The sequence below is a fragment of the Tachypleus tridentatus genome, chromosome 8, assembly GCF_004210375.1.
Source record: "Tachypleus tridentatus isolate NWPU-2018 chromosome 8, ASM421037v1, whole genome shotgun sequence".
In the NCBI taxonomy this organism is placed as follows: domain Eukaryota; kingdom Metazoa; phylum Arthropoda; class Merostomata; order Xiphosura; family Limulidae; genus Tachypleus; species Tachypleus tridentatus.
Window position 1 is genome coordinate 40201286 of NC_134832.1, and position 26859 is coordinate 40228144.

The 26859-nt window shown below is 31.8% G+C and overlaps 1 protein-coding gene across 11 annotated transcripts in view; it reads left to right on the plus strand.

The window, feature by feature from the left end:
• The first annotated feature begins 1622 nt into the window (after positions 1 to 1622).
• The window catches only part of LOC143222229 (uncharacterized), a 186855-nt gene continuing 161618 nt past the window's right edge, over positions 1623 to 26859 (plus strand). For 9 of the 11 annotated variants that reach the window (XM_076448414.1, XM_076448415.1, XM_076448423.1 and 6 more), the window contains exons 1-2: positions 1626 to 2210; positions 8677 to 8786. In XM_076448414.1, the coding sequence (XP_076304529.1) occupies positions 2197 to 2210; positions 8677 to 8786 (124 nt within the window). In that variant the 5' untranslated portion in view covers positions 1626 to 2196. Of the gene's footprint in view, positions 2211 to 8676; positions 8787 to 26859 lie in introns of all 11 variants that reach the window. The other 2 variants (XM_076448420.1, XM_076448421.1) reach the window with 1 other exon arrangement.

Here is a 26859-nt window from a genome sequence, read left to right on the forward strand (position 1 = left end):
TCAAAATTACACTTATACAGAAAAAGAAATCGAAATTTAAGGAGCGATAATTGCGCTGTTATGAGGGTTTCCTTACTTAGTAATTGATTATTCAGTCCCGGATAATACCTAACAGATGCCGCTACATGCATTTTAATCCAATTGTTGGGAAACAAAAAGTAGCTAACAAATAACAGGATTACCTTTATAGGAGATGCTTAACAATTAATTTGATTTCAATACTGAATGTACATTGCAAAACGACCAAAGGGAATCCAAATATATATAAGGCATTGGAGCAAGTGAAAATATTTTTACAAATGTTTTATTGCGTGAAACAACGCATATCTTTGATCTCAGTCGATATTCAATTAGCTATTTGGAAAAACTTCCAACAAAAACTAGTGGAAGCGATGCAGAGCGTTTGAGCTATATGAATGGAAATACTGAGTGTTTTTATAACTTCCATTAAAGCAAGCATATGTGCACAATTCACTCTTACGTTGACAATATATATATACAGAATCTTATAATACGTCATAAATAAGATTCGCCCATTAAAACACAGCAGATTTCCAGCAACTTTAACTAAGAGCGAGGTTTCGATTTAATAATATGTGTGAATATTGAAATAGATCGAATATGTGCGATTTTGTATTAATTGCACATTAGTTTAGTTTTGATGGTAACAAGGTAACATCTATTACCTTGTTTCGATTCAACGGGTTATATTTAGGTGTACAGCTTAACAAGTTACCGATATAATATGCTCCTATGATAGATCTGTTTCAAATAGATTAATCTAGTTTGTCTCAACATTAAAAAGTGTGTTACGATCTAACATATGTAAATAAATGTATGCCCCAGAAGATCGAAACACTCCCAATTTTATATATTTGACTTATATACCAACTATAAAATATATTATTTTATTAATTTTCTGGATGTCACGCCCCCAGACTTCCTAGATTGAACTGCCTTTAGTAACATGGAACTTGCTTTTGGTATTTCCTTACACTTTCAATCTCTTATTGTAGAATATGCATGCCTAGCCAAGGACTCCTACTCTTTAACTCATTCCTATACTATTATATTTCTTTATGTTATATTGGTACATTTTTTCGACGTATAGAGTTTGTTTGTTTTGCTTAAGATTTTCTTAAACTTGCTAATCTAACGTAGTATCTATACAGTATGAATGTTCCTATTTAGTGGTTAGTTTTCAAGAAACCTCCCATAGTCGATGTACAAATTAGTCATTGTTAGATATTTGGTGATAAAGTAAATTTAACATTACTCAATTATTATATATGGGGTTATTACTTTCAACAACAACAAAAAAGAAGAATTTGATCATTATTACGAATGAAAAGTTTGTTTTGAATCATATCAAAAATCTTTGAAAAAACATATAATTTCTTTGACATTTTTGTGAAAAGCTCGAAACGGGGGCAATAAGATATATATACAATTTGATAAACTTTTCCAAACACAGACACATACATATATATATATATATAATGTTGAGGGACTTGCAAATGACAAGCTGTCGTAGTACACTGAAAGAAAGGGGGCGCAAAAGGGCAAAAGACAATTATACCCCCAGAGTGAAGTCAGGAGACGGCCACTGGCACCACCATGACTACTAGACAGTTCGGTAGCGAGCTGAAGAGTCGTGTTTAGGTCATTCGCGAAGACTATCATTCGCTGTATCGGAGAATTGTTACGGTCAGTGGGCCATGACGCACTTAAACTTAGGTTGTTTTTTTATTGTGATGTAACTGCAAGTGTTAAACGGCTCCTGGTAAAAATACTTTTTCTATATTTATGTTTTATAATGTGAAGGTTTCAGTTAAAGTCTAGTTACGTTGTTCTTTGATTTCAGAAAACGAGGTTTTGTGACTTCGAGTGCACGTTTTAGTTTTTTGAACAAACAAACAAAAACACCGTACATTTTACAACGTCCTGCAATGTATAATAAGCAAACAATTGTGTTCTCGACCAACATGTCAGTTCTTTAAAATCTAAGAAGAAAAGCTTATTGTTCTAGCACATCTACTCCAGCGTGTCTTGTGTATGAGACTGTGACCACATGTTACTGTTTTGTGGTAGACACACTTGTGTAACGATCTGAGAACTGTATAATTACATTTTAAGATCCCGTGCTCCAACTTACCGAGAATTTGGAAGAATTTAAGTGTGGAATTCGAATTTAAAATGTGCTGTAACAGGTAATTATTTCATAACAAATATATTTTCACAATAATTCAAAAAAGTTGATTCACTTTATACATTTTTAAACGTATCTTTCTTACTACACAGTTAAAAAATACTAGACTAAGCTATATGGAAAAGTTGTTGGAAAATTCACGAAAGAGATAGTAAAGTATAAAAGACTTATAATGTTGACGTACAACATTTTAAGCTGGCGCTCTTCCTCAGATAAAAGACAGATTAGTTAATCATTAGTTTTTCGGTTTTCACTACCCTAGTTTTTGGGCGATTTTCATTTATGGCCCAAATTTATCTAAAGCTTGAAATATTGTTATGAAGTGTATCTATGATATATTAATATACCATTCTTTATCTTTTATTTAGTTTCCACGTTCTCCTTTTCGAATAAGGCGAGAACAAACATTTCCTAATTTAATGTGTTTTGCTCTGTTCCAATCAATTACAAAAACTTATATGTTCCACTTGAGAGCATTGTGTAATATCAAAATAATCAGACACTTATTTCCATCAAATTAATACTAATACTAAAAATATTTCTCTATTCAACTCTGAAACTTAGAATTTTGGATTAAAAAAATTCAACAGAATAAACTGTTATCTTAGAGTAGTCCAACTGTATTATTTACTTGACGGTAGGTTACGTAAGCAATTTGTATTTCTTATATTTTATTTTAAACAAGTTTTTAGCAATTAGTGCCAAGAAAAGTTCAAACTGTAGCTCATACTAGTCTTTTCAAACTGTTCTCTTCGGTACGGTTTAGAGACTGGTATTTAGTTGCGAATACTACCAAAGCTAATGAAACACGTTTTCGCGGGCTTGCATTAATTAGTCAGTGTCTTAAATAGGCCAAAGCAAAAACATGAAAAAAACACGAAATGCTTTCGTGGGTAAATCGAACTAGCACAAACTTTTGTTAAGATATCTGCGGTTTAATGTAGATAAGGTTTTTATTGACACGAATTTTGTTTGGAAAACATAATTTCTAACAAAATGTATATGTGAATGTAGGCAATAAATTCCTTGTTGTAATTAAGTGCTATTTTCAATTTTTAAGGGCAGTGAAACCATTAGCTTTAGAACTTATGCCGAACTTCTGGAACCTAACAACCGTCCTTTATTCATTGGTTCACATTGTATGTATGCCTTAGTGTTGTAAGATATTCCAACACGTATCGACTCATGACTTCACCTACAAGAACTCTTTATTTATGTCTTGAGAGTTTTCATTTTCTAAGATGTTTGCTTGATGTAATTGACCTGTTATAGTTTCTCTAGGGTGTTTAGAGAATATCAGTGCACAGAAAAACATCTTTGATCAATTTAAAAAGCCGGAATCCTCATACTTACAATATTGAAATAACAAGTAAATATTAAAAATAGATGTTTTTTCATGTACTTCGATCATCTTTTTTACACAGCGTTTAGTTTTATGAGTTACTGACGAATAAGGGGTTGTGTTTCGAGGAGAAAAAAACAAAACAATTATAATTGCATTGTTAAACTAATCGTACAGCTTTAAACAGTTACGGTCTGTAAACGATATTTACAGTCGCGGTTGCCTTTGATCAAACCAACACCCAACACAAAAATAAACTGAAGTGTTTAAGGTTATACACAACTGTTCAAGTGTTTATCCTACAGACTTACACAGTGAGGTCCAGCTAGTGAAGTGCTTATGGAGTAAATAATCTGTTTCTAACTCACAGCGAAATCAGATATCGCTATCTATTTAATATTTTAAAACTGCACATTAAGGTTTTCTAAGTTTGTCCAGGTTTAATTAATAAATTTAGAAGGCCTGTTGTTGTTGTTGTAAATAGAAAGTTAATATATTTTTACTCGTTGGTGAGATGCACAAATACAGTACTTTTTCACATTAAGAGCGGACGTTAATCGAAATTATTAAAATCAGTACTAGTTTCACTCGCTAATGAGTTTCATAACTGCTAGTTGATAATTTCTTCACACAAGCTCAACTGTATAAGTTGAAACAGAAGAACCACATGTTGCTATGATCACCATGTTCATCGTATCTGTATTTTTCTTAAGGATTCCAGTAAACTACTTGGATCATTCATCTTTATCCTTCTATAATTGTGTACTAAGGAGTCTGCACGGTCACGCCTTCTAGACGAGAAGGACAAAAATAAACTCTGAAGACCTTGATTTACCATCTCGACTGTATCTTGATCCGTGCCGTGAATAGACTGCCTGTAACGTTTAGTAACACTCTCATTCCTAGGAAGAAGATAAATGGTTCTTCACGACATTCTTTGATTAGGTTTAAGAAAGCAACTCACCTTTTTTTGTTTGGACTTATAAATTTAATGGGTTCTCATAAGAAAAAAAGCTCCTACAAAAGTATTATGTATCGGCACAGCCTACTAACTGTGATAGAGCACACACAAAAGTAAATTAACACTTTAAGGTATTTAAGAAGGGTCAACAGAAAGAGAACGCTATCAAAAAGACTAACGACAAGTCGGCGAAAAGTTATCTTTAACTTTATACTTTTCTCTTTACAACAATAACCTTTATATTGGAAAACGCAGACACTTAAACAACCGTATGATATATCAGACTAATTTGACATTTGAAAATTTAAAGGATACGGACACTACTAATACATCAATTCTTTCTTTCATGAAAACAGATAATAATTGGGATGTGAGAAAAAAAAAACATTTATTAAGTATGGTAATGTTTTGGTGATAGTTGTTTTTATTACAACAGTTAACTTGAATGTAAGAAATACTCCCAAGCATAAACAATACTGATATCATCTTATGTCTCTCACAATAATAGTTAACTTGGAACTATGAACTATAAATAATTTGATGTTATGTTAATTTATTTTTTCTATGATAACAGTAAACTTGTATGTTAAATACCGACAAGCTATAAATAATTTGACATTATTTTAATTTCTTTTTCTATTACAACATTTAACTCGGATTATAGAACTCCTGCTGTAGAATAATAGTAACATTAAACTGATTCTTTGTTTTACGGTAATAACTACCTCAAGCTTCAAAAGCACAAAATGCACAAGCACCAGTGATATTATTATTTTACCTTCTTTTTACCACAGCAGTTAACGTAAATTTCAGGAACCGTAACAATATAATTACTTCACCACCAAAGGTGGACCAAGATTACGTTTTCATCCCTGTGTGTGTATGTGTTTATCACCAATATTACTTGAAAACAGCTAAACGGATATGAATGAAAATTGGTATATGCTAACTTGAGTGGTATACACTTAGAAGTGAATAGTTTTCGGTGGGACAAGATCAAAAGGACAAGGCCATATCAAGGTCAAGAAAATAAAAACTCTCTGTCCATTAACAGAGGTACTTATTTTTTACACTATTTTTACTCTATAACTCGAACTTTTATGAAACTTGGTGAACTTATGTAGAATATTATTCCTCGTTATTCCGCCCAAAATGGTCCGTATCTGTTGATAATGACGGACATATGAACACGTTTTGGTATAGTTTGAGGCTGTGTAGGACCAACGTTGCGTAGCGGAAATACGCGACCTACTAAGTGCCCCACTAGTTAACAGTGATATTATATTTTTCTTTGTTTGCATAGCAACAGTTAACCCAAACATAATAAGCTCACAAAAACAAAAACAATTACAAATTGTTAGTTGTTTCGTGTTTGCAACAACATTCACATCTGGCGTTAGCTAACTTCAGTGTTAAAAAAAACAATACAAAATAGTTGTACAGGGTGCTTAAAAATGTTAACACTCCTGAGAATTGCAACAATACCAAAAGAAATGTGCCTCCGGGCTTTGGAAACCACGTGGAGAAAAATTCCAGACGTTTGTTGACTTTTTTAAGCTATTAACATACATTTGTTATCATGTTACAATGTATTATCCGTTCTTTTTCCGTTAAAAACGGTATACTTATACAAGTGTTAACATTTTTTGAAGCACTATGTATTATATCTATTTTACAGAGGCTCCTTTATAAATAATAGTGATTTCATGCTAGTTGTGTCAAAATTCTAAACATAATAGTGATACAATGCTAATTCTTCCAGAAATCTCTGCATAAGCAATAACAGTTCTTTTTAACAGTTACATATCCATTGAGACTATTTTGTACAAATTTGTATCTTATTGTTCTGCTGGTAATATTAGTATCTGTACATATAACAACGCTGTTGAGAAGATTTCGGGCCCGGCATGGCCAGGTGGTTAGGGCGTTCAAGTCGTAATCTGAGGGTCGTGGGTTCGAATCCCCGTCATACCAAATATGCTCACCCTTTCAGCCGTGGGAGCGTTAAATTTGACGATCAATCCCACTATTTGTTGGCAGAAAAATAGCCAAAGAGTTGACGATGGGTGGTGATGACTAGTTGCCTTTTCTCTAGTCTTACACTGCTAAATTAGGATCGGCTAGCACAGATAACCCTCGTGTACCTTTGAGCAAAATTGTACAACAAACAAACAAGATCTATACTGTATTGTCACATTTAGAACATACTCTGAATTACTTTACACATTTTTATCTAATTTCTTCAGACTATCGATGTAATACTTAGTGAAATATCCATTTTTATGTGGGATTTGTCTCGAAGAAGCATGGGTATAATCATCATACCACTGTTGTAAATACTATGACTACTTGTACTTTTATAGATATTACGCTGGTGTGGCATTTGCTGGTAGGCTAGATGACAGCCAATCGCAGTGTAAATTTTCGATATGTGAGTGTGTTCTAGTACAGTTCATTTCCATACAGTAGAGAAGAGCAATCCCATAATATTTTCCTTTGTTATACCCTTTTTATTTATCGATTTCGTAATTTTTTAAATACTGTACATAAAATAGGGCGTAAACAACAAGGTTATTATGTCCGTATGGTGATCATTCTTTTCCCTATATTAGTATATTTAAACAAGACAAAGCCTATGGGGCGAGAACTGAAACAGCAAAATTGTCATTGCAACTTTTCATTTCTTAATAATAATTAACTTGGACATCAAAATACCTGCAAGGTAAAAAACAGACAGGTTTAATAGGTCAACTCTTCATTTTATGACATTTAGTAAACTCTTACATTGAAACACAGGGTAAAAAAAAGTAAATGTGTAACAATTCATCATTTCATGACAACGATTAACCTCTACATTAAAAGTCTGAACCGCAAAAGTAGCATGAATAACATGAAATTCGTTATTTTTTGAGCAGTTAAATCAAACGTTAGGAAACTAAATGGTGAAAACAATAATTGTGTCATGAAAGAAAGTTTCCCTCTTGTCGCAAGACAACTTGATATTAACTACATATATAGTATACCTTATTGTTACATTGGACCATGTTTTCTTTTTCTCACAACAATTAACTCTTATATTACAAAGTCCACATTGTTGAATAATAGCACTCTTATTCCTTCTCTTAAAACAACAGTTGCTTCAAAGTAAAAATGTCCATACCAAAAGATCTACGAACAAAGTGTGATTTTAATGTTGTGTTGTTTTGGATAACAACAGTTAAATTTGACATAAAAATTTACAAACCACAGGGTCTAAAATCAAAATTATTCTATCTTAATTTCTCTTACAACAAAGCTAACTTTAACGCTAAAAGCCTACACCATAACGCAAAAAAAGAGAAAAAAAAAGTGTTTTCGTGTTACTTCTTTCTTTCAAGACAACAATTAAATTTTATATGGAAAGATCAGAACATACACACACACAATATAAAGAATAAGTTTTGATTTCATTATGCCTTTTCTGAAGGACAGCTAAATTTAATGTTTTAAAATTTACATTATGGTGTCTAAGAAATTAAGCCTGGTTCCAGGTTTTCATGCTTTTAGGACAATAACCAAGTCTTGCATCAGAAATTTTATTAGTCTAAGCAACCCTTGCTCGTTTTTTCTTGCATAACAACAGTTCAGGGAAACAGGGGACAGTTTTAGCACTGTAAACGACATCAGGTGTTGTTAGAAAAGAAAAAAGAAAGTTTATCACACGTGACGTGGTTAGATCAGAAAGCCCAAACAATAGTCTTGAATTCAAACATTTAAGAAGAGCAATATAATAACACTTGTACTAAAATGATTATTTTTTAAATTTTATTTTTTGTATGCTCAAGTTGCAAACATTATTTAACTTTAGCTGCTAATACACTCTGGTTGCTGAGAAGAAACATTTTAATGAAAAATATTCATTATTAAAGTGTTTAATAATGTTGTAATTTCTTTTCAGGTTTAAATTAAAAATAAAATCCACATTGGAATTAACAGTTGAAAGGTTTAACCTGAAAATACACATCTAAGACCCAAATGATCAATATAATCCACTGCTGAAGGAGTAGTGCCACGAAATATCCATATTTGTATGAGGTATTAAAAATCATAAACAGCAAGGTGTTTTTAGTTCAGACACAAAAATTGCCATATACATTAATTTTGTTCTTAAATGAAAATTTTCAGATTTTGGTGTCTGTTTCTTCCCGTAATGGTTATTTTGAATATGAATATGGGATTGCACACCAGTATCCTCGATGGACAAAATCGTTATTACAACCACATTCATACTTCAGGTAAGAAGTCAAGTATTTCATTTTTTATAATAAGCATATTCTAACTGTTATGTGAAATATTCTTTCATTGTGAATATAAACAGTTAAAACAAATAATCTTGTACTAAATACGTCAGTTTTGCTGAGGTGAAATATTTAATTTAATTCTGCTCTTGCATTACTAGGGATAAATACGTACAAACACACATACGTGTAGGTGTGTGTTATGTTTCTTAATCACGTGATATCATTTTTGGAATGTATCAGTGTACCCAAAATATATGTAACTGCAATCATTGTTCAAACTATGCCAGAGTACAAAGTAATGCATCTAACAGTAATCATTGTTAACACTATATCAGTATACTTAGTAATGTTTTAACTGCAATAATAGTTCGAACTCTGTCAGTATACTCAGTAATGCATCTAATAGTAATCATTGTTCCATCAGTATATTCAGTAATATATGTAATTTTATCATTGTTCGGTGTTTGTATGTCATAACAAGCTATCTGTTGTCTCCACCAAAGGGAATCAAACCATTGATTTTGTGAATCTGGAGACTTACCGCTGTTCAACAATCACTTGTTGATTGGAAGGTTATTGAAATCATTGTTCTGACTATATAAGTATACCCAGCAATGGAGGCTGAAGTAATCCTTGTTTAAACTGTATTAATAAACGTGATAAAAGTAGACAACCGTAATCATTGTCTAGGCTATATTAGTATACTCAACAGAATCACTTACAATAATCATTATTTGGCCTGTTGTAGTACATTCAGTAAGATGTAATGCAGCTAACTCTGCCATATCTACCAGTTATAAATTACAAATACACTTTGTAGTTACTGTATTTTACACCTTGTAAGACTCACTTTTTCTTTAAAAATACCTTGAAAAATCCCCATGTGTCTTCCAAGACAAAAGTGATCGGATGAGGCAAAGAAGTTAGCTCAGGGTTTACTCAAAACGGCCTCTCATACAGATCGTAATCTCATTACTTACTAATTACACGTATTTTTATGGCATAAAACATTCAATTTAACTAATATTGTCGATATAGTGTGAATAATATGATGTATTTGACTTTATTTGTTCAGTAGGTTGAAAAAGAGTCAAGGCTACATCATAGTGTTGGTTGCTGAGTTAAAATATTTTTTCTTAGAATTGTCTTTCCAAAATTAAGGTGCGTCTTCCACGATGTAGCGTCTTACAAGGCGTAAAATACGGTACTTAATTCCTACAGAACATTCAAAGAAAAACTTGAAATTTCCTGTTATTTTGCACCCCGAATTATAAAAGTTATAACGGATTTGCGATGACTAGAATTTATCGGGATTATTTTCAACGTGAACAGAATTTCTTCTATATCATATGCTTGTTGACGCTTTTCGCCATACCATTTATAACGTTGTTCACGAAATTAGTAGGAGCACTATAGAATGAGATGGTCTCTTAGTGTTTAACGACCTTTACTTCCCGTCGTGTCGCGTGACGCTCATTCCTCCTTACAGCACGTCCTCTGGCGGTCAGATAATTTGAATTATATTTTCAAGGTCTGCAAGAAAAATCATGTGTGGATAAGGAGAAAAAACGTTAGAAAGCTTTTCCTTGTTTGAATCGGCTAAGTAAATTACTACATTCCCCTTACGTTATTGTTCTTCTGACAGATACTTAAAAGACGCCAGAATTCAACTCGTGTTACAACTAGTATGTTTGTGTGTTTTTCAAACGAAATAAAGGGCAATACTTCTCGTATAACAAGTAATTCAAATTGTTACCTTCATAATTCTCCCTTTACGAAATATGAGAAAAGAGCTTGTGCAGTTATTTACTGAATGGTAAAAACACTCTTTATCCATTGGTCACAGGCACATATAAGTTATTTACAGCTAATCTGCTGTACGTAAGAGAACGGAATGTACGCAGGAATAACTACAGAATTAAAACGAAGAAACGCATAATTACAGAACATGGGAGCTGAAGCCCCATCATTCTTTAAATAATAATGAAAAAAACATTTGTTACAGATTTTGAATTGAATTAAACTGGATACATAATTCTTTTAGGAATTTGAGATTTATCCCAATTTAAGATTACATGAAGTACATGCTTCTAGAGAATTTAAAATATAAATGACCTACTAAAATGAACCCAGAAGTGCAAAAATTAGAAAACTAAAAAAAAAGTAACTGAATGTTTAGAATTTCGCGCAAAGCTACTCTAGGATTATTTGCGCTAGTCATCCCTGATTTAGAAGAGATAAATTAGATAGAAGGGAGCTAGTAACACCACCAACAGTAATCTCTTGGACTATTCTCTTACCAACGAAAAGCAGGATTGGCCATTACAATATAATTCCCTTAAATCTGAAATGGCGAGTACATGCGGCGAAGGGATTCAAATTGGCGACTCGAAAATTTCGAGTTGAGCCCCAAGATCACTAGAACATGCCAAGTCTTAATCAGTTAATTAGGTACCTTGAGAATTATGTAAGTCGAGCATTTAGAAGACACTTTGTGTACATTATTCTGTCTAAAGTACTTCCTAGTTAAAAAATATTAATGTTTTAATGTATTATGTAGATAGACAGCGTGTACATTGTGTTGCCTTTAAAAAAGTGTTTCTGAACCATATAACAGAGATAATGAGTTCAGAGTGTAAAACAGGTAAATATTTTTTGATGAATTCTTCTCTACAATGAAATATGATATCTATATGTCAGAAAAGAAAATATACAGTATGAAATATTACTACGAAACTGGTTTTAAATGTCATTTGCACAATTTGTCAAATGTAAGAGCATTTAAAGAAAGTCTGCATGGAACGCAAGAGTGAAACTGATTTTAATTCAACAGATTATCATGCTTTATGTAGTGTGTCTAACAGGTAAACACATTGTTTAAAGTATGACGTTTAAAGAAGGCTTCCATGGAGTATTTTTAATGCTCTTATGAAACACGTTCACATTAAAAGGAACCTTAATATACTTTAAACAAGAAGACAGCTTATTCATAATTATTTTAGGGAGCCATTACCAGTCAATAATAAATATTTGTTTTAAGTATGTAAAACGGGTTGACAACTAATACATGGTTTCGCTAAGGAATGTTTCTCAAGCAACAAATTAATGTGTGTAAGAAGCATGGTAGGAAGGACCTTTCACTAAGCATTTTAAAGAAAATATGTGTTTTTCTTTAATATGTAAGCAAGTAGATAATTCGTAAGTCATATTTCTCGAGAAAGTATTTCTCTGCAACAGAGAGTAACATCTTTAGTGTGACAGACTGCAACGAATTTACCGTTATACATTTATTTTAATACATACGTTTGTTTCAGTTTGATGCATGTGATGTATATCGTTGGATGTGTATTGCGTAAGCCTCGCCTGTTCTCGAAATTTGTAGAAATTATCTAGAGTAAGAAGCAACAATATATGTTTTACGAAAATACTAGATATCATCGAATATTGTTGAACTTTCGAGAATCTCACCTTAAAGTATGTAAGCCGACGCATCGAGAGACAGAAATGGAATACTGTTTGTCAGCTACAGTTAGTATACTCTATGTATCGGAAACTATAACTGTAATTAGCGCTTATTAATTGGAAAACTACTGAAATTTGGCCAGGAACGTTTATAGATTTTGACCATTACGAATCAATCAACTTCAGAGAATTAACTTTAGGCGTTAGTATTTCTATGAAGCCATCGAATAACTTCACCGTGTGAAAAATAAAGCTAGCTAACATTATTACCAAGTGAAATGCATCTGTATATCAACATAAAAAGAATTTGCGCTTCGTAGACCCGGACCGTTGATAAAATATTCAGTTTCAGATCAGATGGAAGACTGGATATCGTTTGTAACATTTTCTGCATATAGGTAATTATTTCTAAGAACCACTATTATGAACTTATTAACTTATATATTAACTTTGGATGTTAAGCTTTTCAAGAGGGCATTAAATATTGTAGTCGGTGAAAACTTCCGTGTGCTTTAGGCTAGCTAGCCGTCACGAGAGAGAGGTGTACCTGTGTATCAACATAGAAGTAATTCGATCCCCGTGAATGTCGAGAAAATATTAAGTTCCGGACCCGATAGAAAACGTGGTATTGTTTTTAAGTTTTTATAACCGTTATTATAAAATGTATTGTTTTTTGTATATAAAAATATATTTGTGTTAAGGAAGAAAATTGTGTGTAACAATCTTTTTGGCAAATATCGTAAATCTAATACATATCGACATTTAATTAGCTTCTAAAGTTAAATTAATATTTCCGGCTACTTAAAATCGTAATACGTAACGTACGTAACATAATAAAACAGAGTCTCGTCCGAGATATATTATAATACGTAACACAGACAAATACCTAATGTTGCTAATTAAGAGTTGTATATGTATCAGTTAGAGATCATGAAGACTATATTTGTGTAAAAAATCATTGATATAGCTTATTTGTCAGAACTTCGAATCATCAAGACGTATTGGACCAATAGATAAGAGAACTAAAATTTTGTGAACATGCTAAATTTTTAAAACATGATTAAACAAAACGCTGAATGTATCACGTGTCTGTTACTGCTATCGTGATGGGTTAGCTCGTTAGAAGTTTCACATTTTAGAAGTGTCATTGGATGTTCTTGGTATATAGTTGTGAATCAGAATACTAAATGATTTGTTGCCGCTGCCTCCCAGTGGTGCAGCGGCATATCTGCGGACTTACAATGCTAAAATCCGGTTGTCGATACCCGTGGTGGGCAGAACACAAATGGCTCATTGCGTAGCTTTGTGCTTAATTACAAACAGACTGTTGCCGCTGAATTTTGAATGTTGCAAATCAGAAAAGAGATTGGATAACAAGTCATACAATTATACTAATATAATTGTCTTGGTAATTTGGTTTGGCAAGATATTTTGTTAATGTTGTGAGACTCAAGAGACTCCATCTTGGAGTCCATCAACTGGACTTTGTTTCGACAAGACAAGAAAACAGTAAGAAACAGGTTTCATTGTGAGTGTTTATTGGCCTGTCGCGTAACGAGCTTGAGAATGTTAGTCTCAGATGAGGAAAAATAACCGACTTTCAGTTTATTTAACAAACGAGCCCAAGTTGGCATCCATAAGGCCATTGTCACATGTGTAAAAAACCTCAAGAATGGTGCGTATGTAAACTACGTAAGTTAGGGATTAGTTCGCTTAGTTCCTATATTTTCCTGATTTTGTACAGATTAGTAAAGCCTTTTACTGGTGGCATTGGACCTAGTTACATTGCTCTTCCCGCCTTGCACGTAGGATTACTGCCCACCTTGAACAAGAAAAGCTTTGGAGAACTTACTGATTAGGCTTAATCTAGACTTAACAGAGAAATAATGGATACACACAAGTGAGAAATTTGGGAATATTCTCCACTACAACGTTCAGAGACCTATAGATAATACTCACAATGCAATATCAGGTTTTTTAGCTGCTTAGAGATGGATACAGCTGCATTCTCTTAAGGAGGACATATTATAAAATCTTAAATTTGTAAACTCTCAAGCTGTGTTTGTGTAGGTACAAGCTATAAGAGTTAATTCCCAAATCATGTTCAAATCTTATTGTATATCTTGAGAATACAATGCATCACATTCGTTAAGAGTTAAGTGATTTATGAGAGAGATATTTGCAAAGTACATTTCAATAAAGGTTAAACAATAGTTTAAGTTGTCATTAATAGTTTATTTCTTCATATTTAGTTGTTACTCAAAGGTTGCAAACAAATGCTATTAAACATCTACAATAGTTAGTGTTTAAAATAGAAAAAAAATATTTTTAATCAACACTCGTCTTGTTGATAAAGATAAACCATTGAGACTTTGCTTGTTTTTCTTTATATTTTGAACTGTTCAGAATCTACCTTTTTGTTTTTCTAACGTTGCATTAAGGAAAACGGGACAATTCACTTGATTGACAATATTAGTGTAGTTTCTTTAATGAACTTTTCTACAAAGTATATTTACATTAAATTACCATGTTTCAATTTTACCATTGCATTATGGGACCTAGTAAGAATGGAAAAGTAAAAGACCTGCATATAACATACTTGTTAACCAGTAGCTGAGGTTTCTTTGTTTCAGGAAAGTTCTCTCTTGTTTCATTAATGTTGTTAGAAGACGAGAGTAATCAATAAGTACAACTGAGACAGAGCTTGTTTTGCACGACCGGTTACTATAACTCTAGCTTCGAGACAGCAAAGTGGGAATAAAGTGGTCAGGGCATAAAAAGAAAGTAAAAGAGAATGAACATAGTAAAATGTCTTACTCAGCACTTGACTACCGGTCTGTGTAGATGTAGAAGATTCACAGGAGACGTTAAACAGCATGGGTAAAGCGCGATATTAACAAAGACATTGCCATTGATGAAAATTGTCAATGTAAGAGACATCATGAACGTTATTTGAGGAGACTAAAATATATCCAGATTAATGTAAAAAAACACGTGAATATGCATCGAAGAATGATGAAGAAGACAGTAAAGTTGAGAGAGAATTAATATAGATTTAGTTTAAACATAAATATATTATAGGAAATATAAATTACAGAAGACGTCATTTTAGAATGTAAATATAAACAAAATACTATTACAGGAGGAAAATTATATCAGAGAGTGGTTAGAGTGGGATACAAAATTAAAGTGAACACAAGATTATTTTGCAGAGACACGACTGTCCAAACATGGTTCCTCTTAAAATCAAAGTTAGAGCAAATGCTGGGTTGCTGTAGTTGACAAAAATGGTGATTATTGTTAAAGCAAACGCATGTTATAGTTAACATGAATCTGAAAACATTGTTACTGTTAAAACCAAAGTTGAAACAAACACACGATTATTGCAAGAAACATAGATATTCAAAAATGGTTATTGTCAAAACCAAAGTTACAGTAAACGAAAGGTTATTACAGAAGACATGAATGTTCAGTGGTAGTAAAAACCAACGTTAGAGTAAACGCAAAATTGTTGACGGAGATATGAATGTTGCAAAATAAGTAGTATAGAATGAAAAGTTAGTATAAGTTCTTTATTACTGTACGAAACATTGAAAATAGAAAATAGTTAATGATGAATACAACAGACATGTGGACACAGATTTCTCCACAAAAGGTTTAATTTAATTAAAGTGCAACAGAAACATAGATATATGTCAGATTTTTATGTTATGTGGACAGGATTCTTTATCATAGATGTTTGTGACTTGTTGGTAATAAATTTCAACAACAAACGGACAGTAGACAAATATTGTTAAAATAATATATATATACATATATTCGTCACACAGTTAATCACCACTTGTATATACAGAACTTTAAATAATTGTCTTTTTACGTCAAAAGTACAAACGGACTGGTTCAGTTACTTTAGAACCCAGTTAATAAGACAAATTCTTCTTCATAGAAAAAATATTTCAATGCCGTCAGTGATTATTACACTTCAAAAGTCGCCACTATACACTTTTTATGATTAAACTTGCAAATACAGCCTATGTTTTATATTTCTCACTAATTTTGACCTGCGAAAGTTACTTAAAGTTACCTGAAGTAACTTGGTTGCCTACCTATCTACCTATGTATATATAGGGCATGTTCGTTAACGGGGGTCACATGACCTGTAGAATTTGTTCAGATTTCCTGTTGACCTCCAGCCAATGGAAGTTGCTGATGGTTCTGTCTGCCATATTCTTTATTTCTAGGTGTTCTTCAACAATCGATTCGTGAGTCAGCTACATCACTTGAGACCAACATTCTGTTGGTACCTTATCTGTTTAACTCCCCCAGTAGAACTACTTTGATAGATCTGTTACAACACTTCAATTTGATCTCCTATTCTGTAATTTCTCTTACCTTCGGTCTTATGTTCCACTTTCTCTCTAGCACTGTCTCAATGTTTCTTCAGTGAAAAATCTTCTGCGCTTCCTTCGTTTCCTGTAGACTTACATTTGGAAAGTCACTTTTGGAGTCTTAAAAGAGCTTGATGTGTTGTGCACTTTTCTTCTATTGAGCTGTTGTGGTGAATGCAGATGTCTCATCAGTCCCCTTTCTGGCTGATTCTTCCAAATTTTTACTGCCTGGTATATTGTTGACCATCAAGTCATAGATGGGTGCTTTCATACACATAGTCTCAAAGTCTCCCATGTAATATTGGTTGTCCACATTTGCTCTTACTAGGGGAAACTTTCTCACTATCCCATCAATCATCACACATAGATGCACCTTATACATCATTTGGAAATCAGATATTACACTACTCTACCCAGTGTCTCACAGCACTTTCAGTTTTGTTTCCAATTTGCATGTTGTGGTTTGTTGGCACTTCTCAATGACTTGTCATATGCTCCAATCATTACTGGTACTGTTAATCCATTGCTAATTTGAGTTGACTACCAGACATGCACTGTTTAATCACAGAGATAGCACTTCTTTCTTATGGTGAATTTGATGTTTTGTCTCTAATCTGTTTCTTCTGGTAGCAACATTCATGGTGATAATTACATTTTTTGTTTCTTGCTAGGCAAATATTTTATGATTCTGCAGGAAAGCATCCACATAATCACTGTGTTCATCAAATTTTGACAGCTTGGTCCGGCTGGCTCTGACCCTATTTTCATTATTGGGTTATTCATCTTTTTGTTGGGTAAGCTTGGCAATCCCAATTTGTGTTTTTTTCTCTATTTCCACTCTCTCCTTTTCCTCATTCTAAAGTACTATGATTCTTTCTCTCTATTTTTTGTCTTTCTTTTATCTTCTTTCATTCTTTCTTCCTATCTTCTTTTTAGGTCTTGTTGTTTTAAAACTGTTATAGATCACTATATTTGAGCCCAAGTTGCTCACCTTTCTCTCCATTCACTTGTCAAAGCGAGTGGACACTATTATATAGGGTGACTGTAATCTTTACAATATTTCACTACCACTACAATTGTAGTGTCTTACTGATTTTCTCTTACTTTTATTTTCACCAACTTACTTGCATTAATTTGGTCGTCTATATTTTTCTTATGCTTATTTTAACTTATGAGAGCAGTTACCTTCCCACAAGTGTCTGCAGGCAGTGAAGGGTGATATAAGTGTGGTACGTTGTGGGCTTGATCACCCACATCTCGCTCTCCTAATTTCTAAATTTCTAATCTTCTTATGTGAGACTAGCGAATTGGAGGTTAAAATTGATAGATGATGTATCCCCATCGCAATGTGGGTCATATTTCCACACTCACCTTCGAAACCTAAGATACCTTTTATAATCTCACGTTGTAGCTTGTACCCTAGGATCCTTTTAAAAATATGCAGCGCATTTTGTTTAACTTTAACGTGTTTTGTTTATAGCTTTAGAATCTATGGTTATAATATATATATATATGTATATATTGACCGACAGAGACCTATAACTTTCTAAATACTACGGGACATTATGATATTTACAATACTCACTTGATTCGTAAACAATTACTTAAGAACTTTTCCCGCAACTGTTACTTCAAAAATAACTTACTTTAACGCTAACACAATGTAACTATAAAAATCATATTTCTTAATAAATCTAAATGAAATAGTCGTATACGTCTAATTGTATAAAGATACTGTAAGAAGAGTGGAAATTGAAAAAGAGTTAATTGACAGCTGTGGATTAACCAAATTTAACTACTAAAATACTATATTTAAGAGTTATTTTTTTAATTTTACAAACATCTATAATTCCAGTGAGTTTTATCTTTTATAGGAATTTAACAGTTCTACTGATCCTAATAACACATTTTTATAACCGTAAGAACATTTACGTTATTTAACGGCGTGCTTAAAAGAGAACTTTAACAGAGGCGGAAGTTGGGCGTCAACATGCTCGGCTGACCGGAAAACGGTGGTGAAAAAAACTGAAACCTTATTAAGACTCATTGCTCAGATATGTTAGTTTATGCAGTCTTTCTCTTTGTTACTGAGTGTGTCTGAGTTTGTCATTTTACAATAAACATCAATATTATCACACTCAATCCTTTTAAGTGATGTCATAAACAAATATTCTGGTACAGACGGAATTTGTTTTTGTTAAGTCTCTGCCAGAAGCGTCTGTAGACGCTGGTATACAGGGCCCGTGCCTCGATTCCAGCTAATAATCTGTAGCTGCTGTCTTGAAATTTAAACCAGAAATCATTATCGATCTACCTCTCATGCTCAAACGTTAAAAATCCTCGCGCCTATGGGTTCGAGTCCCGAATCTTTTAATTATCTATTGACGGCTTTGATTATTGTAAAGGAAGCATTTCGATATAGCTGAACTTACATAGCGAGATAAGAAATGTTGCCATAAGCTACATACTATCAATGTGAGAAAACAAATATTTCAGTAACATGTATTAATTAAAGTGCAGAGTTAAAATGGGTATAATAAATAAATTATATCCTATAATAAAATAAAACGATAGTCTTATATATGTAAAAACGGCTGGTTTGGGTCGAGAAAATTGTTTATGTAGAAGAGCGAACAACGTTTCGACCTTCTTCGGTCATTGTTTTTACATATATATTTCTCTATAAGTGGGTTTTCTCGTCATCACTGAAAGCGATAGTCTTATTTTAAAATAAAACGAAGAATCTCGGATTGTTACGCTGTAAAGCCCTCACAGAACCTCATTTTCATAATAAAAAGCATAGCTTTTCTTTGTATATAGATGCTTGATACAATGACTGAAATAACAATTTGAATAATAATTAATATATATGTGTTACTTTATAGATATTTCTTGTTAACTTTTACTCATATACTGTAATCTAAACAAAGCTGCTGCTCTGATTTTTCCCTTGTTTATGAGCTCGTTGCTATATAAATTTAGGATATTCTTTTTTCAAAAGTTCATTAAAATATTAAAAAGAGAAGGAAAGAGGGCCCGTGCTGACTCTAGACGCCTGTTTCATTCATAATATTTGATAATAAATTAGGCCAGATAACCTAAACCTTAATTCTGTAACAGTATTGTTTGATGATAAAACTGAATAACTCAACTATTAGTCTGTGATTTAGTTCCATGATGAAAATATATGTCACTCACATCTTAATACTGTCCTAATATTATCTGACAACAACTTGAAATAAATAACTCAAACATTAACTCTGTAATACAATTATTTGACGACAAAACAGAGTCAAGGAATCTGACTTTACAATGCTATTGTCTGTTGACAAATGAAGAGTCAACTATAATATTATCTTATGTAACAAATGTGACCAAGTAACTCGATCTTTAAGTCAGTAATAATATTATTCAATGATAAAGTAGAGTCAATGAACATTCAATTTGTGATAATAGTATATAATGACAAAATAAATTGTTTAATAACAGATGACAAACTGGGCCAAATAACCCAAACTTTAATTCTGTAATAACGTTATCCGAAGACAAAATAGAGTTAAATAAACCACACTCTATTAAAGATTTTATTTCATGAGTAAAACAGAATATCTGAAATATCTATGGATTATCACAGAGTATCTGAAATCTTAGCTACATCATAATATAACATGACAAGAAACTAAATTATGTCATAATATTATCTGATAAAAAATACAGAATAAATAACTCAAATCTTAATTGTGTAATAATATTATCCAATAGGAAAATATAGACAATAAATACTCAATCTGTTATAACGTTTTTAATGCCAAAACAAAGAATGGCAGATTCTATTATAACATTATATAGCAAAAAATCAGAGCAAATAACTCAAACGTTATGCATGTAATATTATATTATCCAACAATGTAGTAAAGTCAATTAAGAATAAATCTATGATAGTGGTATTTGGTGTAAACTAAGCGTTTCAGATTTATGTTTTTTTACATAATATTATTTAATAACAAATTAAACGAAGTAACTCAAAACTTAGTTCTGTAATGATATTAAGCTTTGACACAATAGTTCACAATCAACCCTTAATCCGTGATTGTTCTGATGTAATATTATCTTGTAACAAGTTAGATCAAAATACATTTTATGATAAAATGTATCTGTAATTATGTTATTTGGTAATAAATTAGAGTGAATTAGCCTTCAATCTGTGATAGTATTGTTTAATAACAAACTCAATGTCTTGGGTCTTAACTCTGTCATGTCATTTGATAAAACAGACCAAATAACACAAACCTTAATTCTCTAGCAATACTACCTAACGAATAAAATCAATAATCCATCAGTTTGTCATTTGTTATCTGATGAGAAAACTACGCCACTCAAATCTTAGTTCTTTCATAATATTATCTGATAACGTCAGACCAAATAACTCAAACCTTGATTCTTTTATATTGTTATTTTTGATAAAAGAGACTAAATGAACTATTAATGTGCGATAGTATTATTTAGCGATATAAATAAGTGTCTCGATTATTAATTCTGTGAAAATATTTTATTATGACAAATTAATCCATGTAGCTGAAACCTTAATTCTGTAATAATATTATACGATAACCAAATAGAGTCAATGGACAATCACTTTGTGGTAGTATTATTTCATGACGAAACTAAGTTTTAAAATCTTAATTCTGTGATAATGTTATAGTAGGAGAAATAACACAAGATAACTTAAACATTTACTCTGTAGTAATGTTATCTGATGATAAAGTGAAGTCACTTGTTAAACAACCTATACTTTGTGATAGTATTATTTGATGAGAAAACAGTGCTATTCAGATGATGTTACCATATTATTTGATAATAAGTTAGACTATATAACACAAACTTTAATTGTGTTAAAATATTATTCGACAACAAAGAGATGTTTAACGTGAATCTGTGACAGTATTATTTGATTAGAAATTAAATGTCTGAGATCTTTGTTACGATATAATTTTGTAAGATTACAAATATTGCCAAATAATCCAGTCATTAACTCTGTAATAATATTACTGGATGAGAAAATAAAAGTTATTCATTTCATAATTTATGGTAATGTTACTTGATGACAAGACTAAGACTTCAAATCTTAGTTGTCTCAATATTATATGACAGCATATTAGACCAAATAATTCAACCGTAATTCTGTTATGCTATTATTGTATGTCGAAATAGATTCCACCAATCTTCAATCTGTTAGTGTTATTTGATGACAAATTAAGTGATTCAAATCTTAGTTCTCTCTCAGTATTATATAATAACAAATTAGTCCAAATATTTGAACTCTTAATTCTGCAATAATATTATCCAATGAAAAAAGAGAAAGTCAATCATTATTCTATGGTAGTGTTATATGATGAAATACTACGTTACTCAGGTTTTAGTTCTTTCTTGAAATAACTCAAACCTTAATTCTAAAAATAAAGTCAATCAACCCATAATATATGATAGTTTTTTGATAATAAAATGAAATGTCGCAGATCTTCATTCTGTTATATCAAATGATATTAATTAGACAAAAACAAATTCAAATTTTAACGCTGTAGTAACATTGTCTGATAACAATATAAAACCTGAGATAGTGGTTTTTGATGAAGCTAAGTGTCTCAGACCTTAGTTATATGAATAATATTATCTGATAAATTAAACGAAATACCTCAAACCTTAATATTATAATAATGTTAACCAATAAAAAATTAGTGACAATCAACCCTTCATGTGTGGTAGTATTGTTTCATGACAGAATTAAGATCTTAGACACTTATATTAAGGACAAGTTAATCTAAATATCTCAAACCTTAATTCTGTATCAATATTATTTAGCAGAGTGAATCAACCCTCAATTTTGATTGTATTATTTGATATAATTATAATAAAACTTAGTTCTGTCATAATATTAAAGTAAAATAAATTAGACCAGAAATTTCAAACATTATATATGTGGTAATGTTATCTAATAACAAAATGTAGTCCATCGACACTCAGTCTGTGATAGTATAATTTGATGACATGAGTAAGTGTCTGAGATCGTAGTTATGTTATAATATTATATGACAACTAATTAATTCAAACATTAATTCAGTAATAATATCACCCGTTTGGTATTTGTCAAACTGTCCTTCATGGTGAATTCTTATGCCTAAGTTTTCAGTTTTATGTGTTTTCTAATGAGACATTATATAATTGCCCTCAAGTGGCACAACAGTACGTCTGCAGTCTTATAACCTCTAGAAACCTGGTTTCGATACCCGTAGCGGGCAGAGCACAGGTAGCCTATTGTGTAGCTTTGTGCTTAATAACAAACAATAATATTAATACTATAAATAAGAAATAAATCATATGTTTTATAAATAAATGCTTCGATTTTTGTATAAAGGCTTTATTTGTCTGTAGAGACTATGTAAAATGATATGGGAAGTCTAAAAGTTTACCTTATTCATGCAGTGATCAGAGTATTTGTAATGTCAAAGATTGTCATACTGTTATCACAGTTGTCGAGAAACCAGCAGAATGTAATGTTCAAGTTTAGTTACTGATAGAAAAATCTACCTTGAAAGCAAGTACTAAAGGAAACCAAGTAAATATAACTGTAACTTAAATAACTAATTTTTTAACTGAAGCATGAGGCCAAGAAAAAATTCTATAATGTTAGCTAGGTTTGAATATAACTGATTGTGATATACAGATCCAAATGATAGTTATTATGCTTTAAAATATAAGCAAAAAATTAAACATGTTAGACGAAGTAAAACTGTCCATAAGAGCAAAAAAGATAGAAAAAAGTGCTTTAGATAAAAAGAACTAAGAAAAAGCTAGTTAAACAAAGCCAAATACAGCATAATATAGAAGAAGAGAAAATTTATCTAAATGCAAATCTAACTGTTTCTAACAAAGAACTGTTTTAGAAGGCCAGAAAATTACTGACCTGGCATGGCCTAGCGCGTTAAGGCGTGCGCTTCGTAATCCGAGGGTCGCGAGTTCGAATTCCAGTCGCGCCAAACATGCTCGCCCTCCCAGCCGTGGGGGCGTTATAATGTGACGGTCAATCCCACTATTCGTTGGTAAAAGAGTAGCCCAGAAGTTGGCGGTGGGTGGTGATGACTAGCTGCCTTCCCTCTAGTCTTACACTGCTAAATTAGGGAGGGCTAGCACATAGCGAATTTCCAAAAACCAACCAGAAAATTACTAAACTGAAATCAGTTGTGTTTGGACAAAAAATGGTAATGTGTTTGCAAAGAAATCAGAAAATAATAACATAGCAAAATTAAAATCAGAGGGAATTAAAACTTATAATTTAAAATCATTGTAATTTATGGGTATTTCTAAAAATAATGAATATACTATAAACTGAAAAACAGAATGTATAAATGGTGTTAAATGTAAATTAGAACATAATGAAGATACTATTTATAACCTGTTACTTATAAATATTGATAATATTCACAATAAGTGGGATTATTTTTGTGTAGTTGCTGGTGAAGTTTTGATATTACTTGATATTTTTATCAGCCTAGGTTGGTTCTTAGAAAAAGAAATTCAAAATTATAACTTGGAATGTTATGAAGACTATTATAAATGTAGGAGTGATAAAAGAGGAGGAGGAATTTTATTTTTTCATAAAGAAAACATTTATCTCTAAATACAGTGAAATTATATTTAGAAGTTCAAGAAATATTATCATTTACAATTGAGGTAGACGATTATAAAGTTTTCTAACTTCCTGTTTACAGGTCTGCAAATTGTAATTTTTATCACTATATTAAAATTTTGGAGAAACTGCTTAGTTAATTCAAAACTGTAGACATACAGTATACTTTGGTTATATTAGTATTAAATAAAGAAATATTGAAAAGTTTAATCTGATAAATGACTATCAACATTTCTTACATTTTATGGATTTCAGCAAAATAAAAATATTAGGACAAGATCGGAATGGAAGTGTGGAAAGTTTATTAAATCGTGTTTAGATCACGTGTGCATAAAATTACAGGTGTAAATGTAAAAGATTACGCAATCAAAAAGTATTAGACCACAGGATGACATTGGTTACTCTAAAAGCAGTTTAAAGAATTAAACAAAACCTGAAAAGGAATGTAGAAGGTGTTCTAGAGATTAATAAAATTAAAATACATAGTCTCATAAATGTTTAAACAATTGTAATTAGGAATAGTACTTAAGCCTAAAAGGTCCTTAGATTACGTATCAATAATTGGTTAGTGTGTTAGATATAAGAAGAAATGTGTTTGAATTTTTTTTTTTAAATGTTAGTTTGTTTGTCCAAAGCTACACTACGGGTTATATGTGCTGTATCTACCATAGGTATCAAAGCTTAATTTCTAGCAGTTTAAGTGCGCAGATATACCATTGTGGCACTGGGGGACAAGTTAAAAACAAAACAAGAAACAACAAAATAAAATAAAAGGATAATTTGTGACATAAGGATAAATGTAAAAAGAATGGAACAAATTAAGCAATCTACAAGGCAAAAAGATTTGTTTGTTATTTTGAATTTCACGCGAAGCTACTCAAGGGCTATTAGCAGTGTAAGACTAGAAGGAAGGCAGCTAGTCACCACCACCCATCGCCAACTCTTAGGCAACTCTTTTACCAACGAATAGTGGAATTGACCGTTACATTATAGCGTCCCCACGGCTGAAACGGCGAGCATGTTTGGTGCAACTGGGATTCAAACCCACAACCCTCGGATTATGAGTCGAACGTCTTAACCCACCTGGCCATGCCGGGCCAAGGAAAAAAGAAATTATGTAACATGTTTTATAAAAAATGTTAAAAAGTATTACTAAATGAAAAATGTGTTAATATTTAGAAAATATGAAGGAAACTTGGTAATGCAAAAATGAATTAGTAGAAGATCATGGTAGTAATGAATCATCTGATGAGCAAATAAAGCAATACTTTATGAGCCCTTGATTTTTATCATGAAGTATAGATCAGTTTGTTAGTTATATCTTACTTATATCAAAAGCGTCATCTGATGGCATGATTGGAAAAAATAAAATATTTATAATCAATATAGTTATGAACACTAGATGGCAGCATAAGCTCCGATGGAAATAAAATTGGGTAATTTTTATTTGATATACAAATGTAGAACATCTGTATATCAGCAATCGTGTATTTTGTAACAGATGGGATATGTTAATTACTATAAATTATCAAGGAAGTTTTCTTTCACATAAATTAGATATCTTTGAAATCCTCCATAATTATTTTTTATTAATTGTGACAAAATTTCCATTTTTAAAAACTGTTTTAACACATCGCTTCTTATTAGTAGTATTGCTAAATTTAATTTTTGAATTTCACTCACGACGTGTAATACATTTATATAACATTAAAGGACAACAACGGACCTTTTGGCCCATCCAGGTCGTCTTATCTACCAGAATTAACTAAACACTTAGAAACACAAGTCCGGCCTTTGTCGTTTTAACATTTCATTCTCTTTTCTAAAGTAACGAGCTCAAAACTGAATATAATATTTCGAATGTGGCCTAACCTATTTTATTCAATATTTGTTTAGAGACAACCAAAAATTATATTTGCCCTGCCACTAGTAACAGTACTTTGCTCGGATGGCTTCAAAAACTGATGAGTCAAAGCATCAATATCATTTTTTCCTTTCATAACACTGTTCAGCTTATTCACATTGAAATTATACATATAATTCAAATTGTAATATCCCTCATGCATACCTTGCATTTATTATAATGAAAGGCCATATGCCATTTATTTTCCCATCTCATAACTTTACGAAATTCTTTTGTAAGGTAGTAATATTTTCCTTGCAGCCCACAACATCCAAAACTTTAATGTCATCAACAAATTTAAATAATGCATTGACCCTTCTTTCATCTATGTCATTGAGGTGAATCAAAATAGAGCAAAAGTTTTAACACTAAACCTTGGAGTACCCCACTCGTTAAATGAATCCAATTTGTCTGAGTTCCATTTATATTAACCATCTGCTTTTTTCTATCCAGCCTACTCTCACACACACGAAAAGATAACGTTCCTATAAGCCTTTTATGTGGCATTTTGTGCATTGACCCTTCTTTCATCTATGTCATTGATGTGAATCAAAATAGAGCAAAAGTTTTAACACTAAACCTTGGAGTACCCCACTCGTTAAATGAATCCAATTTGTCTGAGTTCCATTT